This window comes from Hypanus sabinus, chromosome 3 (genome assembly GCF_030144855.1).
Source record: "Hypanus sabinus isolate sHypSab1 chromosome 3, sHypSab1.hap1, whole genome shotgun sequence".
Taxonomy (NCBI): Eukaryota; Metazoa; Chordata; class Chondrichthyes; order Myliobatiformes; family Dasyatidae; genus Hypanus; species Hypanus sabinus.
Genome location: NC_082708.1, coordinates 60,180,603 through 60,198,138, shown reverse-complemented (window position 1 = coordinate 60,198,138; position 17,536 = coordinate 60,180,603). Strand labels below are relative to the sequence as shown.

At 36.6% G+C, this 17,536-nt stretch overlaps 1 protein-coding gene across 1 annotated transcript in view; it reads left to right on the top strand.

Annotated features, from left to right (window-relative positions):
- tenm4 (teneurin transmembrane protein 4) overlaps positions 1-17,536 on the top strand; it is a 1,643,409-nt gene that overhangs the window by 1,567,854 nt on the left and 58,019 nt on the right. Inside the window, exons 26-30 of the mRNA XM_059964502.1 lie at positions 3,033-3,265; positions 6,705-6,859; positions 12,590-13,467; positions 16,156-16,328; positions 17,019-17,254. Coding sequence (XP_059820485.1) covers positions 3,033-3,265; positions 6,705-6,859; positions 12,590-13,467; positions 16,156-16,328; positions 17,019-17,254 — 1,675 coding nt within the window. The remainder of the gene's footprint in view (positions 1-3,032; positions 3,266-6,704; positions 6,860-12,589; positions 13,468-16,155; positions 16,329-17,018; positions 17,255-17,536) is intronic.

Below are 17,536 nucleotides of genomic sequence, written 5' to 3'. Positions count from 1 at the left end.
TGAAACTCTACCTGTGTTGCTATGGTGAACGCTGGAAAACATGTAGTGCCAGCAATTGTGAATGGCTTTCTTGCTGTGCCATTTTAAAGTAAGGTAATACACTGACTCAATTACAAGGTGAAAGCTAATAGATTCTGGCTTCATTAAATGGTCTAAACTCCAGAAATGAAATTTATGTGAGTGCAGCATATTTTGTAGATAATAGAACTCATGATCATAAAACAATGTAGTAACATACATCAGTTCACTTAAGAATCAGCTATTGTCTTGTGTGTCCTACAGCCAATGAATTCATTCAACAGGTGACAAGTCAGGTGGCAATCTCTAACCCTTTCTCACAATAGCTAATATTTACTCTGCAGTGAGCACATAGTTGACTCCAGCTGGGTCAAATAGAGTAAAGTTTGTTGAATTTCCATATAAAACTGGAATCCCATATCAAACTATAATCGGTAAAACATGAATGTGGTTTGTAGATTTTGTTTTGTCCAAAAGCATAACTTAAAAGTCACAAGAATATCAGAAAGATGTTACTGGAAGTTAACATGCAGGAGATGAATAGAACTAGCAGTTGGCACTCACATATGCATTTGTTGCGAACGATCAGAGATGATTTTTTTGCCTCCATCTTACTGAATCTGGGCCATTGGGATGGAGAATTAGTAAAGTATTTTGAGTAATGGAATGATCTGCAAGTAAAAGGTAAATTACCACCTAAGTTAACTTTTTTTTCAGATGAAGTAATTCTCTACATATAGAACAGCAAGAGAGTTTATTGTCAACATGTTGAAAATCCAAAGCCTTTACTTTTCATTTCCTTTTGACAAATGTTTTATTTTGACCAGTGGTAACTTGTTTAGGCTGTCTGTTTTCTTGATTATTCACAATTTTCTCAAAAACTAATACTGAATCCTTTTTCTGTTTCTTCTGTAAATGCTTTCTATCAGAAATAAAGATTTTAGGCACAGGTAAGGGACTGATACATACTGCATAATTGTGGGTTACTTGTTTTGTGAAACACTTTTGACAGGAGTCCAATGTACAAAGTTAGTTTTGTTTGTTACAACGTGATAATGGCTGCAGAGTGGAACTGCTGTCTGGATGAAATAAAATCAGATAATGTTGCTATATTCATCTATCATTTGAAGCATCATTGGAAAATGAAAATAAATGGAGTATTTCATACCACATGGTATTAGCCTTGACAGCTTTGAAGGTCATGATGCTCAGATATAGAGATAAAAATGTCTCTGGAGAATCAAGTGGAATAATTCAAAGATGGGGATTCCAATTAATAGATATATTGTTATTCTTTCAATACCCAGCTATAACCTGGAAGGGCACACAGCTGTGTTAGAGTCTGAAGTAGAATTTTGTATCATTGAAAGTTGTTATGATTTTATTTTGTCTTCATAAGAAGCTATCTTAGTGCAAGAGTACTGGATTAAATTGTCTTGGGAAATCTTCAGAGACAATCCTGGAGGTCTGGTGCAGTGAACAGTTAAATGGGAATATTTCACATTATAAAAGCAAATAAATTGAAGTGAGGTGAGAGCCGTTCAGGAAATAACATTTAAGTTATGAGCATTCTGCCATCAGATATTAGCGCAGCAAAAAGGAAGATTTCCATTTTGATCCACCAAGTAGTCTTCATTTATTTTTATAAAGTGAAATGTACTGTCTGCTATAATAAGATTGACAGATCAATCACAGTGGACAACAAAACCGTGCATTCCTTTTCTTATTTGGATATTGATATATAATCAACTTGAGAACCCTGATTAGAAAACTGATGCACTTACAATATCAATATCATTCAATACAATTTGATTTCATCAATTGGCTGGTTGCCAGTATATTGCACAGTCCTCGTACTGCATGACAAGATGGCCTCCAGTAGATTTCCTCTGGAAATGAAAACATATTGTATTTAACCTAAAGATCAGTGAAGCTCATCAGTTGGAGCTGGACAAAAGGGAAGACAGAACATTCACATCATTAAACTGCAAATATGTTAGTTTCTCTCAAAAACAGTTGTTAATATCCAATAAAATTAAACTTGAGATACAATTGGAGATACCTTAGGCTGTATAGGGAGTAATAAGTTTCCTGTAAAGCTGAGGGTAGGTCCAACACTAAATGTTTAGATACAAGCAGTGATAGGTGTGGCCAGGATAACTAAGCAGGAAGAAGGTGAAACATAGAATATGATTGCTGGGAATAAGGCAACCTGTGTGTTTTCACCAATTGAACTGGATGTTTAGTTTCGTTGTTTGCATCATTCTCCTTAAATTCTAGAGACGTGTGAAAATCCAAGGAGATCAGCAGTTTCAGAGATACTCGACTCACCCTGTCTCTCACCAGCAATTATTCCACGGTCAAAGTCACTTAGATCATATTTCTTCCCCATTCTGATGTTTGGGCTGAACAACAACTGAACCTTTTGATAATGTCTGCATGCTTTTATGAATTGAGTTGCTGCTGCATGATTGGCTGACTAGATATTTGTGTTAACAAGCTGGTGTACCTATTAAAGTGGCCACTGGGTGTATATCAGTGCTTGACAGATGGAAACCTAGTGGAGTCATATTTGTGGGGGGGGGGGGTTGGATAATGGAAAGCACTTGTATCACTTGCTCCATCACTCTGGGATGTCCCAATGTGCACAGTCCCATCAAGCCAGTTAGCATTAACAACGAAGATAAGGAGAAATCTTTTCCCTTGGAAGATTGTCAGTGTCTGAAGCTCTCTACCACAGAGAGCTGTGGGTAATGTTAAATACTGAAGTAGGCTGATTGGCTGTTTGGTCGACTCTGGCACCTACTTCTTTGGCTGTGGTGTTAAAAAGAGTGGGTACGAATTGGACTGAAGAAAATAGAAAAGTTGACCAAATGATAACTGGGAAACTAAGCAATTAGTGCAAACGTCTTTGATAACATTCAGGCATTTTTACTTGTAATTTTAATGGTAAACAAGTTTTATTTAAATATGGAGATAATTTAAAGCTTAAAATGTTTTTAATCTCTTTTTAGTAACAGCCCAGCACACAAATACTACCTCTCAGTGGATGCAGTGTCAGGATCATTATACCTGTCTGATACAAATACCAGACGTGTCTATAAAATAAGGTCCCTTGCTGGAGTCAGGGACATCACTAAGAATGCTCAGGTAGTGGCTGGCACAGGAGATCAATGCCTTCCTTTTGATGAAGCACGATGTGGTGATGGTGGAAAGGCGATCGAAGCCACTCTAACTAGTCCGAGAGGTGAGTCTCCAGCCAATTAGTTATGTCAACTGTGTTTCTTTTTAATAGATAGTTTAATAGATATTCTTTGAATCATCAAAAGTTTGAAAGCACAGTCGGGTGCTTAAGCCCACTGCAACAGCAGTACATCAGCTTTGAGATTACTGCTAAGATTGTAGTTACTTTAAAAGTGACCAGTAATTATAGTCAACAAACGCAGTCCACATGGCTCAACTGATGGCTATTCTCACTCCAATTGAAACTCATACTTGTCTGTCAACAGAAACCTCTGTGAATTTATGTTCCTGATGTCAGTAGACAGCAGACAGCAACAATCATTTTATTTGAGTGACCAAATAACCAAGTTTCCAAAGTGATCCAGTGATTCATGTAATGTCACTTCAAACATAGGTTCACACACAATGGAATATTTCCTTGTTTAATGTATCCTTCAAAACTTTAAGATGTTGTGTATGCAACAGGCAAATTTCACAGAGCAATGTTCTATAAAGAAATCAACTAAATTGACAATTATTTTGTAATAATCGAGGGGCATTGACCTATGTAACAGAAGAACTCCCAATTTTTTGGTGTCATTCCATGGCTTTTACGAGAGAAGCTTCTGACTATACCTCGGTGCATGTGACAATAATAAACCAGTTCCAAATCCATTTCCATCAACCAAAGCATCATTTTAACACCGACTAAAGGGCATGTCCAACAAAACAAGCAAGTCCTTATATGTATCATCTTAGCTAATACACTCATCTCTAAGTGCAACTTGAAACTATGATCATCTGACTGAGTGGAAAAATTTCAAACATGATAAGGAAAGTTCTGTAGGAGTCCTGGGATCTTGTTTTGCTTGGCTTTGGAAAACTCAGCATGTAGAATGAGACTTAATTCCTGAATGTAGATCTAGTTAATAAATTCCTGAAACTCATATCTATCACCAGCAAAAGGACGGTGTTATTACCATAGGCTTTTGAACAAATAGCAAATTAGCTAACAGAATGATATGTTTAGTTTGGCACTAAAAACGCAAGCCCTAAATGAAGATTAATGCAGAACAAAACTTATGGAGTTAGTATCTTGTGTAGTTCCACAGGGATTTTCACTAATAAATGTTATAGAGAATGCTGCTTCCAAAAAAATAACAATTTTTATAGCTGCTGCTATAAAATTTAATAATAACAACAAGCCAGATGGTTATATGTAAAGAGGTTTTGAAGCATTCAAGGGGATCTGGACCAATTAAGGAAATGCAGAAAATAATCTATTGTGGATTTGAAACATAGTGCAATCAAAATCATTGAAGCATTTGTGGAGTTTCAAGGAAGAGCAACAAGATTACTAACAAACTGGGAATTACATAATAAAAGATCTTACTGCCAAATTCTTCTAAATTGTTACCTTTGTCTTTGAGTTGTACAGCAGAATAGGCCGTTCGGCCCACAGACTCCATACTGACGCAAGGCTCTTCCTTTCACCTACGCAGTGAGCAATTAGTATTGACCATCTAACCTACCAACCTGCACGCCTTTGGGATGTGAGAGCACCTGAACGAAACACACACAATCAAACTCCAAAGAGACAGCACTGGAGCTCAAGATTAAATTAGGATCACTGAAGCAGCGAGAACAGCCTCTATATCTACTCACTTTTCTGGGATGAGTGTCATTTGAAATGCTCGGTTTAATTGCCCATCACTAACAGCAGTAGTAGGATACTGATGGACAATATTGCAGTCATTGAGGTTGGGCATAGGTGTTAATTCTATTTCCAAGATTCAGAGCCCGCAGCTGTAATATACAATACTGTGCAAAAGTTCTGGGTGCCCAAGATTCCTTATATGGTTTCCAATGATATGGCTTCCATAGAATCCTGATATCAACATCGTCAAGGCTGTCTGGGACTACCTGGAGAGACAGGGCCAAGTGAAACACCCAAAGTCTGCAGAAAAACTGTGACAAGTTCTCCAAGATGTATGGAACAACCTACCAGCCAATTGTCTTATAAAACTGCGTGACAGTGTACCTAAGAGAATTGATGCAGCTTTAAAGGCAAAGGGCGGTCACACCAAATATTTATTGATTTAGTTTTTTACCTCTTATAGCTCATCATAGTGATTTTACTTGATAGTTAGAAACTTGACATTTCAGTAATTTTGAAAGCATTTTTCTCTCTAAAATCTAGGGTCCTCTGTTGAGGACTGGCTCATGATTCCTTGGCTTCCTCCTCCTAAAGTCAAAAATCAGCTCCTTGGGGTTACTGACGTTGAGTGAGAAATTGTTGTGGCAGCAATGAGCTGGATTTTCAATCTTACTCCTATATGCTGAGTCAGCCAACGGTAATGCATAGTGCCTCACAGTGCCAGCAGAGCAGGGGGCTAAGCACACAGCCGTGTGCTGCACCTGTGCTGAAGGCAGTTGTGTAGCAGATGTTGTTGCCAATTCAAACTGACTGGGTCTGCAAGTGAGGAAGTGAGGATCCAATTGCAAAACAAAGTACTGAGGCCTAGGACTTGGAACTTATTGCTTGGTTTTGAGGGAATGATAGTGCTGCATATTGAGCTGTAGTCAATGCAGAGCATCCTGCTGTATGCACCTTCACTGGCCAGGTATCTCAAGGTTGAGTGAATAGCCAATGAAATGGCATCTGCTGTGGACCTGTTTTGACAGTAGGTAAACTCCAAGGATCCAAGTCACTCCTTAGGCTGGAGTTGATATGCTTCATCACCTACATCTCAAAGCACTTCATGACCAACCTCTTAAAATGCTTAATCACAGCGGATATAAATAATCATTGAGGCAGGTTACCACTTTCTTGGGCATGGGTATAATTGAAGCCTGCTTGGAGCAGGTGGGTACCTCAGACTGCTGAAGTGAAAGGCTAAAGGTAACAGTGAACACTCCAACCAGTTGATCGACTCAGCTCTTTAGGACTCAGTCAGGTACGTCATCTGGGCTGAATGCTTTCTGTGGGTTCACCCTCCTGAAGGATGCTGTCATGTTGGTCACAGAAACGGAAATTACAGGATCTTCAGTACATTCAAGTAAAGTCAGACAATCTGGTATCTGAGCTTTGAATAGGTAATCCATCAGTTTAATCGTTGGTTCAGCGATGTTTTGAAGAACAGTAGGTTTTTACTAGTTAATCCAGTAGTCGTCGAACATTTCCGCAGGTGGAATCATTTGACGTTATCAAAGTGTCTTGAGATCACCTGTCCTCATTTTCAAAAGAAAGTGAAAGCCACCAAAAATAAAGTAAAACAAAAGATTTTAATAAGGTACCAAAAACTATTATAAGGTTAATAATACTCTGAACTGCACTAATATCTATAATGAAAGAATGACTTAATGTAATCCTACCAGTTCCCTTCTTGGATAAAATCTTAAAGAAAAATCTAACACTCTGAGCCCAGAAGCTTATTTGATTGTTCATTCTTTTCCTTCACCAGGTATAACAGTTGACAAATTTGGTCTGATATACTTTGTGGATGGGACCACAATACGCCGTATTGATCAGAATGGAATAATCTCCTCTGTGATTGGTTCTAATGACCTCACCTCAGCACGTCCTCTTAGTTGTGATTCTGTAATGGATATTTCCCAGGTAAAATGATTGTCATGCAGTGTATCTTTGACACAAAAATACTCCCTTTACAGTTTTGTGGACAATCTGCAGATGAATGATTGGACTAAGCATTTAAGTAACAAATGGAAGATATAAGCAGGCACTCAATCACACTTATTGAATTTGAGGTAAACTCTTTAAGTGATTTTTTGTGCCATTGTCTGAGATTTACAACAGTCTTGTGCCTCAAATTTTATAGGATTATTGTACAAACCCTTCCTAAGTTCCACCCTGTTGTTCAGTGCCCAGAACTTCCTCTCTGACTCATGCATTAAATCTTGCAGCTAAATTATTTGTGACCTTGGCTTAATAGGCCCCTGACATTGAGATAAATCATTCATAAATGGTTGTTCATGCTGTTTTATGGGACTTACTCAATGAGTTAATAAACTGAGTTCAAGGTGTGATTTTCATTCAATATTTGATTCAACATAAGGTTCTTGTTGATCTTTAACATGGTTTTGAATTGTATGTGCATGTACTTAAGACAAAACTAGAAATAAAGCCTGTGCACTTTCATATAAGGAAAACAGACAAGTTATATGTGGGTGCTTGAAAGGAAATTAAATGTCACATACAGTGTAACAGCTCTAGAATTGTATTCATCTGAAAGAGATTATAACTAAAAGTTGTGCATCATATTTGAATGATTCTAAAGCTCACAGAAACAAAAAAAATGTAACTCTCCTTTTAAACGCAAAAGTAGACAAGTAATGTTCAATCTTGAAATTACATTTATCATGATTTTACAGACCCTTGATAATTTGATCCTGAATTTTCCGGTTTTTGCTTTTAGTTCATTTTAGAGATCTTATCACAACATGACTAAACACAACACAACATACATTAAAATTTTCAAGGCCTCACATAACTTTCCTTGTTCGAGCCATTTTCTTCAGAACATTCAAGTCCAGAAAAAGTGCATGTCACATATTGTGAGGGTCAATATATTACTTTATGTAAATTCAGTGCACTGTCTTTATCCTAACCAATGACCAGATCTGCTGGAGATCACAGCTCCCTTCATTAAACATATCTATCTTTTGTGCTGAGATTGTCATGTTTAAGAAATCAGTTCAAGTTTCATTCATGAAGTTTTATTGGAATATAAGTTCCTTCATATATTAAGAGTTAAAACTTCAAAGCATTTTGATTAAGAACACTGCATTTTCTACAGCTCAAAATTATAATCCAGTCAGATTTGTTGAAGTGAATACCTGATAGAAATTTTTTCTCTTTAGTAAGGAAAATATGAATAATCTTGAATAATTCTTTACTTATGGTACAAAATGAATCTCAATCATTCCTCCTGATTTTCTACAATCAAGACATTCACTACTTTCTTAACGTTGCCTAAAGGTACAAAATATCTGAACGTTTAACAAAATAATGATATTACAGTTAGTTGTGCTTTACTGGTTAATGTTTCATACGCCAATTTGTGTGGCCAGCCCACCAAGACAGATTAATCTCTTTAATGCTAGCATGAGAGCAAATGGGAAAATGTCTTGAAACTTTTTTTTTAAATGTTGCTTCATTTAGTTTGAAATTTTGGTGTTTAACCTCCAAAAATATTGGAGATGAGAGAAACAAAAGCTATCTTGGCAGGGGAATAGTTGAAACTGATGAAATTTCCTGGTGTCTTAAGATAATGTTCAACTTTTCAACAACTGGGTTATCCAAAGGATTGAACAGAACCATATTGTAAACTATATTATCATGTTCCTCCGTGTTGACTTCAGTGGCAAGTAATATTCAGTGAGATACATTGTACTCTGGGCCTTCAGCTTTCCACCATTCATTCTCCTTTTTTAATACCTACATACTTTAATCTTAATTTAAAATATGGTTGCCATTTTGAAAAAAGAGTACATTTACATATTAGAAATGCTGTAATATAATTTAAGATTGAAATTAGGCAGCTTGACAATCAAGGCTGACTGAATTTGATGGATGGTAGTAAATCTAGACGTTCATCCAGTATCACCAACCACAGCCTGAGGTGGGTGAACTTCACCTACTTTTTGACAAATTATGTTCTTCCTCAATTATCCCATGGATCAGCAACTTCTGTCAGTCATGGACAGTAGGAGTTATACTGGCCCATCAATAGAACTGGGTGACTTTCCTTCAAGAGCTCAGCTGATGGAGTGGCAGACTGTAATGGTTTCACGAGTTTAACTCAAACCAAAAGAGCAGCTTGTCTTTGGGTAACACAGCCATAAAATCTATGTTAGGAATCTATGTGAATCAGAGGATTTCCTATAATAATAGAGCTAAATCCTCAGGAAGGATCTCGGCCTGATTCGTCGACAGTTTATTCCTTTCTATAGATGCAGCCTGACCTGCCGAGTTCCTCCCACATTTTGTGTGTGCCACTCTGGGTTTCCAATATCCACAGAACCACCAGTGCTTAGGAGCTGAATCCTAATTGCTCAGGAGCAGTACGGTCTATTTGGACCTCAACTACAGTAAGAAAAGGCAGCAAAATATTATGTAAATGTATTATGGTAATTTTAACAACATATGTTCATGTTATGGCCATTTCAAATTAAGTATTTTGACAAAGTAAGAGCATTGCACTTGTGCAATTAACAGCAGTGGCTGTGATAGGATAATGAAAGCTGCAAAGTAATGAAAGGGTGAATATATTTACGATGGAAATGCAGGTTTTATTAGTAATAACTTGGTAACATACTGAAAATAGTCAGTTTTGGCTGTTTGCCATGTTAACTGAGGCAAGACACCACTTTTATCACTTGGAAGAATAAAAAGCTTTTCAATTAGATCTCAATGGTATTGTGAAACCACAGGCCATGAAATTTTAAAAAGGCAACTTTGATAGGAAGTAGATTTTAAATATTGAAAATTCACTAGTTATTTAAAAAGAAATTTGTTTCCTGATGCCAGTGCTAATATTGGGAAAATTATGTGTAATGTGCCAAATTCTGGCCTTCAGTTATTATGGTGTTATTTCCCAATTGTAAAGAAGATAATATTGTAGAGTTAATTTGATCATTATCTTAATACAAACTTCATTCATTGGAAATAAATTCTTTTTATTAAAGATATATCCTAGTGAGATTTTTAATTATTCTATTTCACTCTCATTTTCCGTTTCCTATAAATCAGTTGAATTTTTTTTTGCAAAATAAAATCAGAGGCAAAATTCTAAAAGGGGAACTGAAAGATAAAAGGGTGTTTGCGCTCAAATTATTGAAGGTGGTAGGGCAGGTTGAGAAGACATTTAAAACGTATGGGATTAACACACACTCAGTGGCCACCTAATTAGGTAAATCTTACACCTGCTTGTTGATGCAAATAACTAATTAGCCAATCATGTGGCAGCAACACAGTGCATATAAGCATGCAGACATGGTCAAAAGAATCAGTTGTTAATCAAGCCAAATATAAGACTGGGGATAGAAGTGTGATCTAAGTGACTTTGAGCATGAATGAATGTTGGTGCCAGATGGGATGGTTTCAGTATCTCAGAAACTGCTAACCTCCTGGGATTTTCACACATAACATTCCCTAGGGTTTACAAAGAATGGTGCAAGAAACAAAGAACGACATCCAGTAAGTGACAGTTCTGTGGGTGAACATGCCTTGTTACAGAGGGAAGTCACAGTAGAATTATCAGACGGTTCAGACTGCCAGGAAGATGACAGTAACTCAAATAACCACGTTTTACAACAGTGGTGTGTAAAAGTGCATATTTGAATGCAGTACATGTCGAACCTTGAAGTGGATGAGCTACAGTAGCAAAAGACCATAAGCATGTCCTCAGTGGCCACTTTATTTGGTACAAGAGATACCTAATAAAATGGCCACTGAGTGTATAGAGGAACAGAGTTCAAAAGCAAGGAAATCACAATGATTGAAATACTGATTTGGCCATAACTGGAATATGATATCCAGTTCTGAGCCTGACAATCTAGTAAATCAACATTGGGGTTCTTGAAGAGGGTGTAGAAGAACTTTGCTAAAATTATTCCAGAGAGAAATTGTTATGTAGAAGCTAGGATTGTCCTCTATAGAATAGAGGAAGTTAAGAAAGGATCTGATTGAGGTACGTAAAATAAAGAAAGATTTAGAGAGAATAGAAACATTAAAAACTGTTCTTGTTGGTGGAAGAACAAAGAGCCAGACAATAGATTCACGATTGATGAAATAACCAAAATTGACATGAGACATAGTGTTATTATGTAGTGAGTGTTCAGGAAGTGGAGTCACATCAATGAGAAAGCAGATCCATTTGTGGCATTCAAAAGTGAATGGGACAAAGAAAATCGTGGGTCAGTGGTGTGTGATTCTCTGAATACCTTTGCACAGAGTTGACATCAAGTTCATGGCCCAATAGTCTCCTCCCATGTTATAAGCTTTCTGTGAACCTGTGAAGGAATAAACAAAATTAAGGTGCTGGCTTCCAGCACTGCTTGAAATTACAGACCAAGTGAAGCTTGAATTCTACAATAATAAAATGCACTGATTGAAATATTGTCACAAAATGTAAACTATTAAAATGGCTGCATTAGTCTTAAGAAAATGTTAATTCAAATTAATAGAAATTCTCCTACCACCATGACATAAAAGCAGCTAAAGCCTATGCCATTATAATTGAAATGATTCAACTGAACACAATAATACATACAAAATGGTGGAGGAACTCAGAAGGTCAGGCAGTAACTATAGAGAGAAACAGAGTCAACGTTCCAGGACAAGACCCTTCATCAGGACCTGATGGTGATCCTCTAGCATTTTGCATACATTACTCTGGATTTCTAGCATCTGCAGAATCTGTTGTGTTTACAACAGAACACAAAAAACTCAGGAGAGGATATTAACATTTCATCAGAATCGGAATCAAGTTTATTATCACCGGCAGGTAACTGGAAATTTGTTAACTTAGCAGCGGCAGTTCAATGCAAAACATAATCTAGCAGAGAAAAAAAATCTAAATAAAATAAAATAATAAATAGATAAACAAGGAAATCGATTATGCATATAGAATAGATTTTTTAAATGTGCAAAAATAGAAATACTATATATTTTTTTTAAATGAGGTAGTGTCTAAAGATTCAATGTCTATTTAGGATGGCAGAGGGGAAGAAGCTGTTCCTGAATCACTGAGTGTGTGCCTTCAGGCTTCTGTACCTCCTACCTGATGGTAACAGTGAGAAAAGGGCATTTCCTGGGTGCTTGAGGTCCTTAATAATGGACACTGCCTTTCTGAGACACAACTCCCTAAAGATGTCCTGGATACTTTCTAGGCTAATACACAAGATGGAGCTGACTAGATTTAAAACCTTCTGCAGCTTCTTTCGGTCCTGTGCAGTAGTCCCTCCCTCCATACCAGACAGTGATGCAGCCTGTCAGAATGCTCTCCATGGTACAACAATAGAAGTTTTTGAGTGTATTTGTTGACGTGCCAAATCTCTTCAAACTCCTTCTTTATAACTACATCGATATGTTAGGACCAGGTTAGAAACTCAGAGATCTTGACACCCAGGAACTTGAAGCTGCTCACTCTCTCATCATACAATCGTTATTTTTCAGGGCTGCAACTTATACAACCTTGGTTTTAACAATTTATTACTCATTTTCTGAGAGCAAATGTCAAATTTTACCAGCAGGCATTTGTATATTACAGTACTAATTCTCGGGATTTTGTCAGATATTAATATGAACTGTTACCTTTTCCTTCAGGTACGTTTGGAATGGCCCACGGATCTTGCAGTGAACCCTATGGACAATTCCCTTTATTTGCTGGATAACAATGTAGTACTACAGATTTCAGAAAATCACCAAGTTCGTATTGTGGCTGGGCGCCCAATGCATTGCCAAGTGCCTGGAATTGATCACTTCCTCCTTAGCAAGGTGGCTGTGCACTCCACCCTTGAGTCAGCCACTGCCATATCCATTTCCCATAATGGAATCTTATATATAGCAGAAACAGATGAGAAGAAAATTAATCGTGTGCGGCAAGTGACAACAAATGGTGAAATATCTCTGCTGGCTGGAGCACCAACTGGATGCGAATGTAATAACGACGCTAACTGTGAATGTTATTCAGGAGATGATGGGTATGCAAAGGATGCCAAACTAAATGCTCCCTCATCCCTGGCAACATGCCCCGACGGAGATCTGTACATAGCAGATCTTGGGAACATCCGCATTCGATTTGTTCAGAAAAACAGGCCTTTCCTCAATTCTCAAAATCTCTACGAGGTCGCTTCAACCATTGATCAGGAGCTTTATTTATTTTCCATTAATGGTAGCCACCTGTATACTCAGAGCCTTATCACTGGAGATTACCTTTATAATCTTACTTACACTGGGAGTGGAGACATAAGCACAATTAAAGATAATAATGGCAATTCATTAACCATTCGGCGTGATTCCTCAGGAATGCCACTTTGGCTGGTGGTGCCAGACGGACAGGTTTACTGGCTGACAATTGGAGCAAACGGTGCATTGAAGAGTGTGTCCACCCAGGGACATGAACTGGCTATGATGACATACCATGGCAGTACTGGTCTACTGGCAACTAAAAGCGATGAAAATGGATGGACCACTTTTTATGAGTAAATATCTATTTTTTAATTTACTTTTTTTAAATAAGATCTTGTTTTTTCAATGAAACCTAATACCCAATAGATTGTAATCCTGTCAAATCTGAACATCATTCAAGAGAAAATAAGGCTGGAAAATAATCTGATCCAGCTCATCATATCATAATTTAGAGCTAGTTCTAAGACATCCAGTTCTGGATATCATATGAGGTTGACTTAGGTGCTCCAGTACACTGTTGCTGTGTTAATGTCCATCGTCTCTGAAAAGTGGAACCATATTTCCACAGCTGTCTGTGGAAGCGGGTTGGAGCTAGATTTTGATAGGAACCAAATTTAGTAATAGCTTTTCCTTTTTGAAATAAAACAATGATAAAATTAAAAAAATATTAGACTGATTGTTCAGAGGGACTTTGTTAATGTGGTTCCAACCGCATCTGTGAGCATATGGAAGATTAGCCTTGATATAGAAGTTTTTAAATTTTGGATGAAAGAGGTGCTGCATTTTTTTTGAAGAATCAAGAAGCGGCTTTTCTTTGCCAAGGTTAGTGCTGAAAAAGCAGATAGTTTATATTGCAAACACTGACAAAGTTGAACTATTGAGCAAATTTTGATTTCTGTAATTCCTGTTATTCCTGTTTTGGTTTTGAGTGACTAATGGCAAAATACCAATTTCCTCAAGTTACAGTATGGAATTTTACCATGATTCTGCATGGGAGCAGCTGGTGCAAAACCCACTGAAAGTGTTCAATGCATTAGAAGTGTATCAGCATTACAGGGAGATTGGATAAACTTAGATTTCTTTTACTGGAGTATCAGAGGCTGAAAGACAACATGATACATGTATATTAAGTTATAGTTAAAGATGGTCTCAGATTTGAAATGTCAGGTACAAAATGGCATACATTTAAAGGCGAGAGGAGGAAAGTTTAAGGGAGATTTGGCAGGTTAGTTATTCATTCAGAGAGTGATGTGCACCTGGAACATGTTTTTAGGGTAAGTACTAGAGCAGATACAAAAGTGATGTTAGAGGCATTTAGACAGATGTAAACAGCTAAGGAATAAAGGAACGTGCAGATGGATGGAGTTAGTTTAAATTGGCATTATGGTCAGCACAGACATGACGGACTGAAAAGTGTGTTCTTGCACTATACTATCCTAGTTCTAACCTATGAAATGTACCGAATGACTAAATATGATCCTTAAATTATTTTGTCATTAGGACTAAGGTAACTATGTTTTCAAAATATTTGCTTTTATCTAAGAATTAACCAGTTACAATAACATTGTGCTTCCCACTTAATTAGCTTTAGAACTCATTCAATGTTAATAGAGATTCTTCCTTTGCTCAACAGTACCTCCGGCTTAGGTAATGTTTTTTACTTTAAGCACTCCAGTTAAGTTTAATATTTTAGTCACTGAAAATATTGTAAATAAGCAAATATTATTTTTTATTCTCAATGTTCCACTTTTACATAATACATTAAATCAACATAATTATAGTTTCCTACATGGAGCATATTTTGTGTTAACTTTTGATGCAAGCATTCAATGCAAACAGATGGAAGAATCTCCAGATATCCCACAATAAATATTCAATACTGTAGCTGCAAAGGACATAACAATGCTAAGGTATAATTTTTATAACACACTTCATGTGTTCTTAATGAATAAGATTGAAAGGGCAGGTATACATGTTAATTCAAAGGAGTCTGTGCACAAAATAAGAACAATGTGGAGGAACCAATTGGTGGAAAAGCCTTTGTCCAAGCAGCTTTCTATATCCAAGCCTCCACTAAGCAACCTTGCCCTTTTTTAGCAATCCCAATGACAAGCTAAAATGTCAATTTTCTCCTTGTATATATTGGTTAGGGTCCTCACATTTATCAAAGGACTCCTTTAGAAAATAAGAGTAGGTTCCAAGGTAGATCTGTTCAAAATGCTTCAGATAGTGGCATAAGTAAATCGTTTTCTTAGTCACAAAATAGAACAGGCAACTGTTTTCAATTTTCATAAAGATTAGATTTTAGTAATTTTAACTCTGTATTCATATTAATTCAAGTAATTCAGCAGAACAAACATAAAGCCAAAAACATATTTAAGAAAATATTTTTGAAATGCCTTGAGTTTTATTTGTTTTATTTTACTGAAATGAACAGATATATACAGTAAGTAACATTATTCTGTACTTTAGCTGAAATACTGATATATACTTGTGATTACAAATAATATTAAAATGGGAAAATGATTGAAATAGCTAGTAGTTATATCTGATGATTTTTTTGGCTGTGAATTTTGGACTCACCGATTTCACTGTTGCGGTTTTAATAAAAATAGCAGAGAAACAAGCATGAGACATTGCTGGTGAAGCATTTCATTTAATTCACTCTGTGTCCCAAATGCTATTTCTGAAAAAAAATTTGCTCTGTTTGGTGAAAATAAATAATGGCTGAGAATTTGAGTTTCTTATGTAAAAAAAAATTATCCTTGCCTCAAGGAATTGTGTTATTGATGTTAATCTTAAAATAAATTAATTCTGCTTTCAATGTGCTTCTAATCCCAAATAGAAAAGTTCCAACTGAAATGTGAAGTAAATACAGGAAACTGTTTAGAAAAACTATAATGCATGTAAGAATATGAAATCTTGAAGTGTTTCAATAAAACAAAATACGTAAGATATAAACACAATTACTTTCCACCTAGGTATGATAGTTATGGACGCCTCATCAATGCAACTTTTCCCACTGGGCACATTTACAGTTTCCATGGTGACATTGATAGTGCTGTCCAAGTACATGTTGAGACTTCTAACAAGAATGATGTTACCATAACAACTAATTTGTCAACCGCAGGTGCATTCTACACCCTAGTCCAAGGTAAAGTTCATTCACTATTATTTCCTCTTAACTAAGTATTCTTATTTTTTATCACTATGGAAAACAATAAGCAAGGTTTCATGATAGTCAAAAACAAAAAAAAATGTTCAGAATCTGTAATAAAATCTGGTGGATGTGATTAACCTGAAGCATGAACTCTTGTTTCCCTTTCCAGAGATGATGCCGGTTCTGCTAAGTATCCATAGCATTTTCATTCTTATGAATAATAGTATAGTGGTTATGCTATATATTTTTGCTCATTTCCAAGGCAATCACTGTATTATTATTTAAGACAAGATTCCAGCTATAGTGTGCAGTGAAATCTTGATTGGTGGTGAGATCATCTGCCCAATTTCCTTTCTTTGCTGAAGCAAGTGAATCAGGAGCCAATCTAAGCAGTTAATCTGTCAACCATTTGACAGTTTTGTCCTGAATTAACAGACCAACTTTATTTTATTTGATTTGAATAAAATTACTAGGTGTGTGTTTCTGTTGGTTGCATTTGTACTTACCTCTCTGCACCAATCCTGACCACATGAGCATTGGATAATTTGCTGAAGTAAGCAAACACATTGAAAGAGAACTTCTAATATTGACTAGCTGGTGTGAGACACAAATATGCATTTTTCTCAAACAATGTCTATCATGATAGTGATGTTAAAATAATTACTTATTTCTTTGTATTCTTAGACCAAGTTCGAAATGCATATCATGTTGGTGCTGATGGCTCACTGAGGCTCATGCTGGCTAATGGTATGGAAGTTACTTTGCAAACTGAACCACATCTCTTGGGAGGCACTGTAAATCCTACTGTCGGAAAGCGCAATGTTACGTTGCCCATTGAAAACGGCTTAAATTTAGTGGAATGGAGACAACGAAAAGAGCAAGCCAGGGGACAAGTCACTGTATTTGGAAGAAGGCTTCGGGTAAGTAAGACCCAAACTACACTAAATATCAAACTGAATCTCCCAACAATGCAACTTTTTGACCTACAACTGAATTGTGCTAAGCCCATTAGAGATGGGGAAAGCTATTTTACCTGTCGGTATTCGCCTCATAAAGGTCTCAGCATGTTTCAATGAAGTAATTAACTACCTCCAAAATAGCTTTCACCTGCTCTATCTAGATGCTAGACTTGTGCATTAGTTGTAAAGTCATGAAAATTTATAGCATGAAGACCACCTGTCCATTTTGTTTTCTGCCAGTTC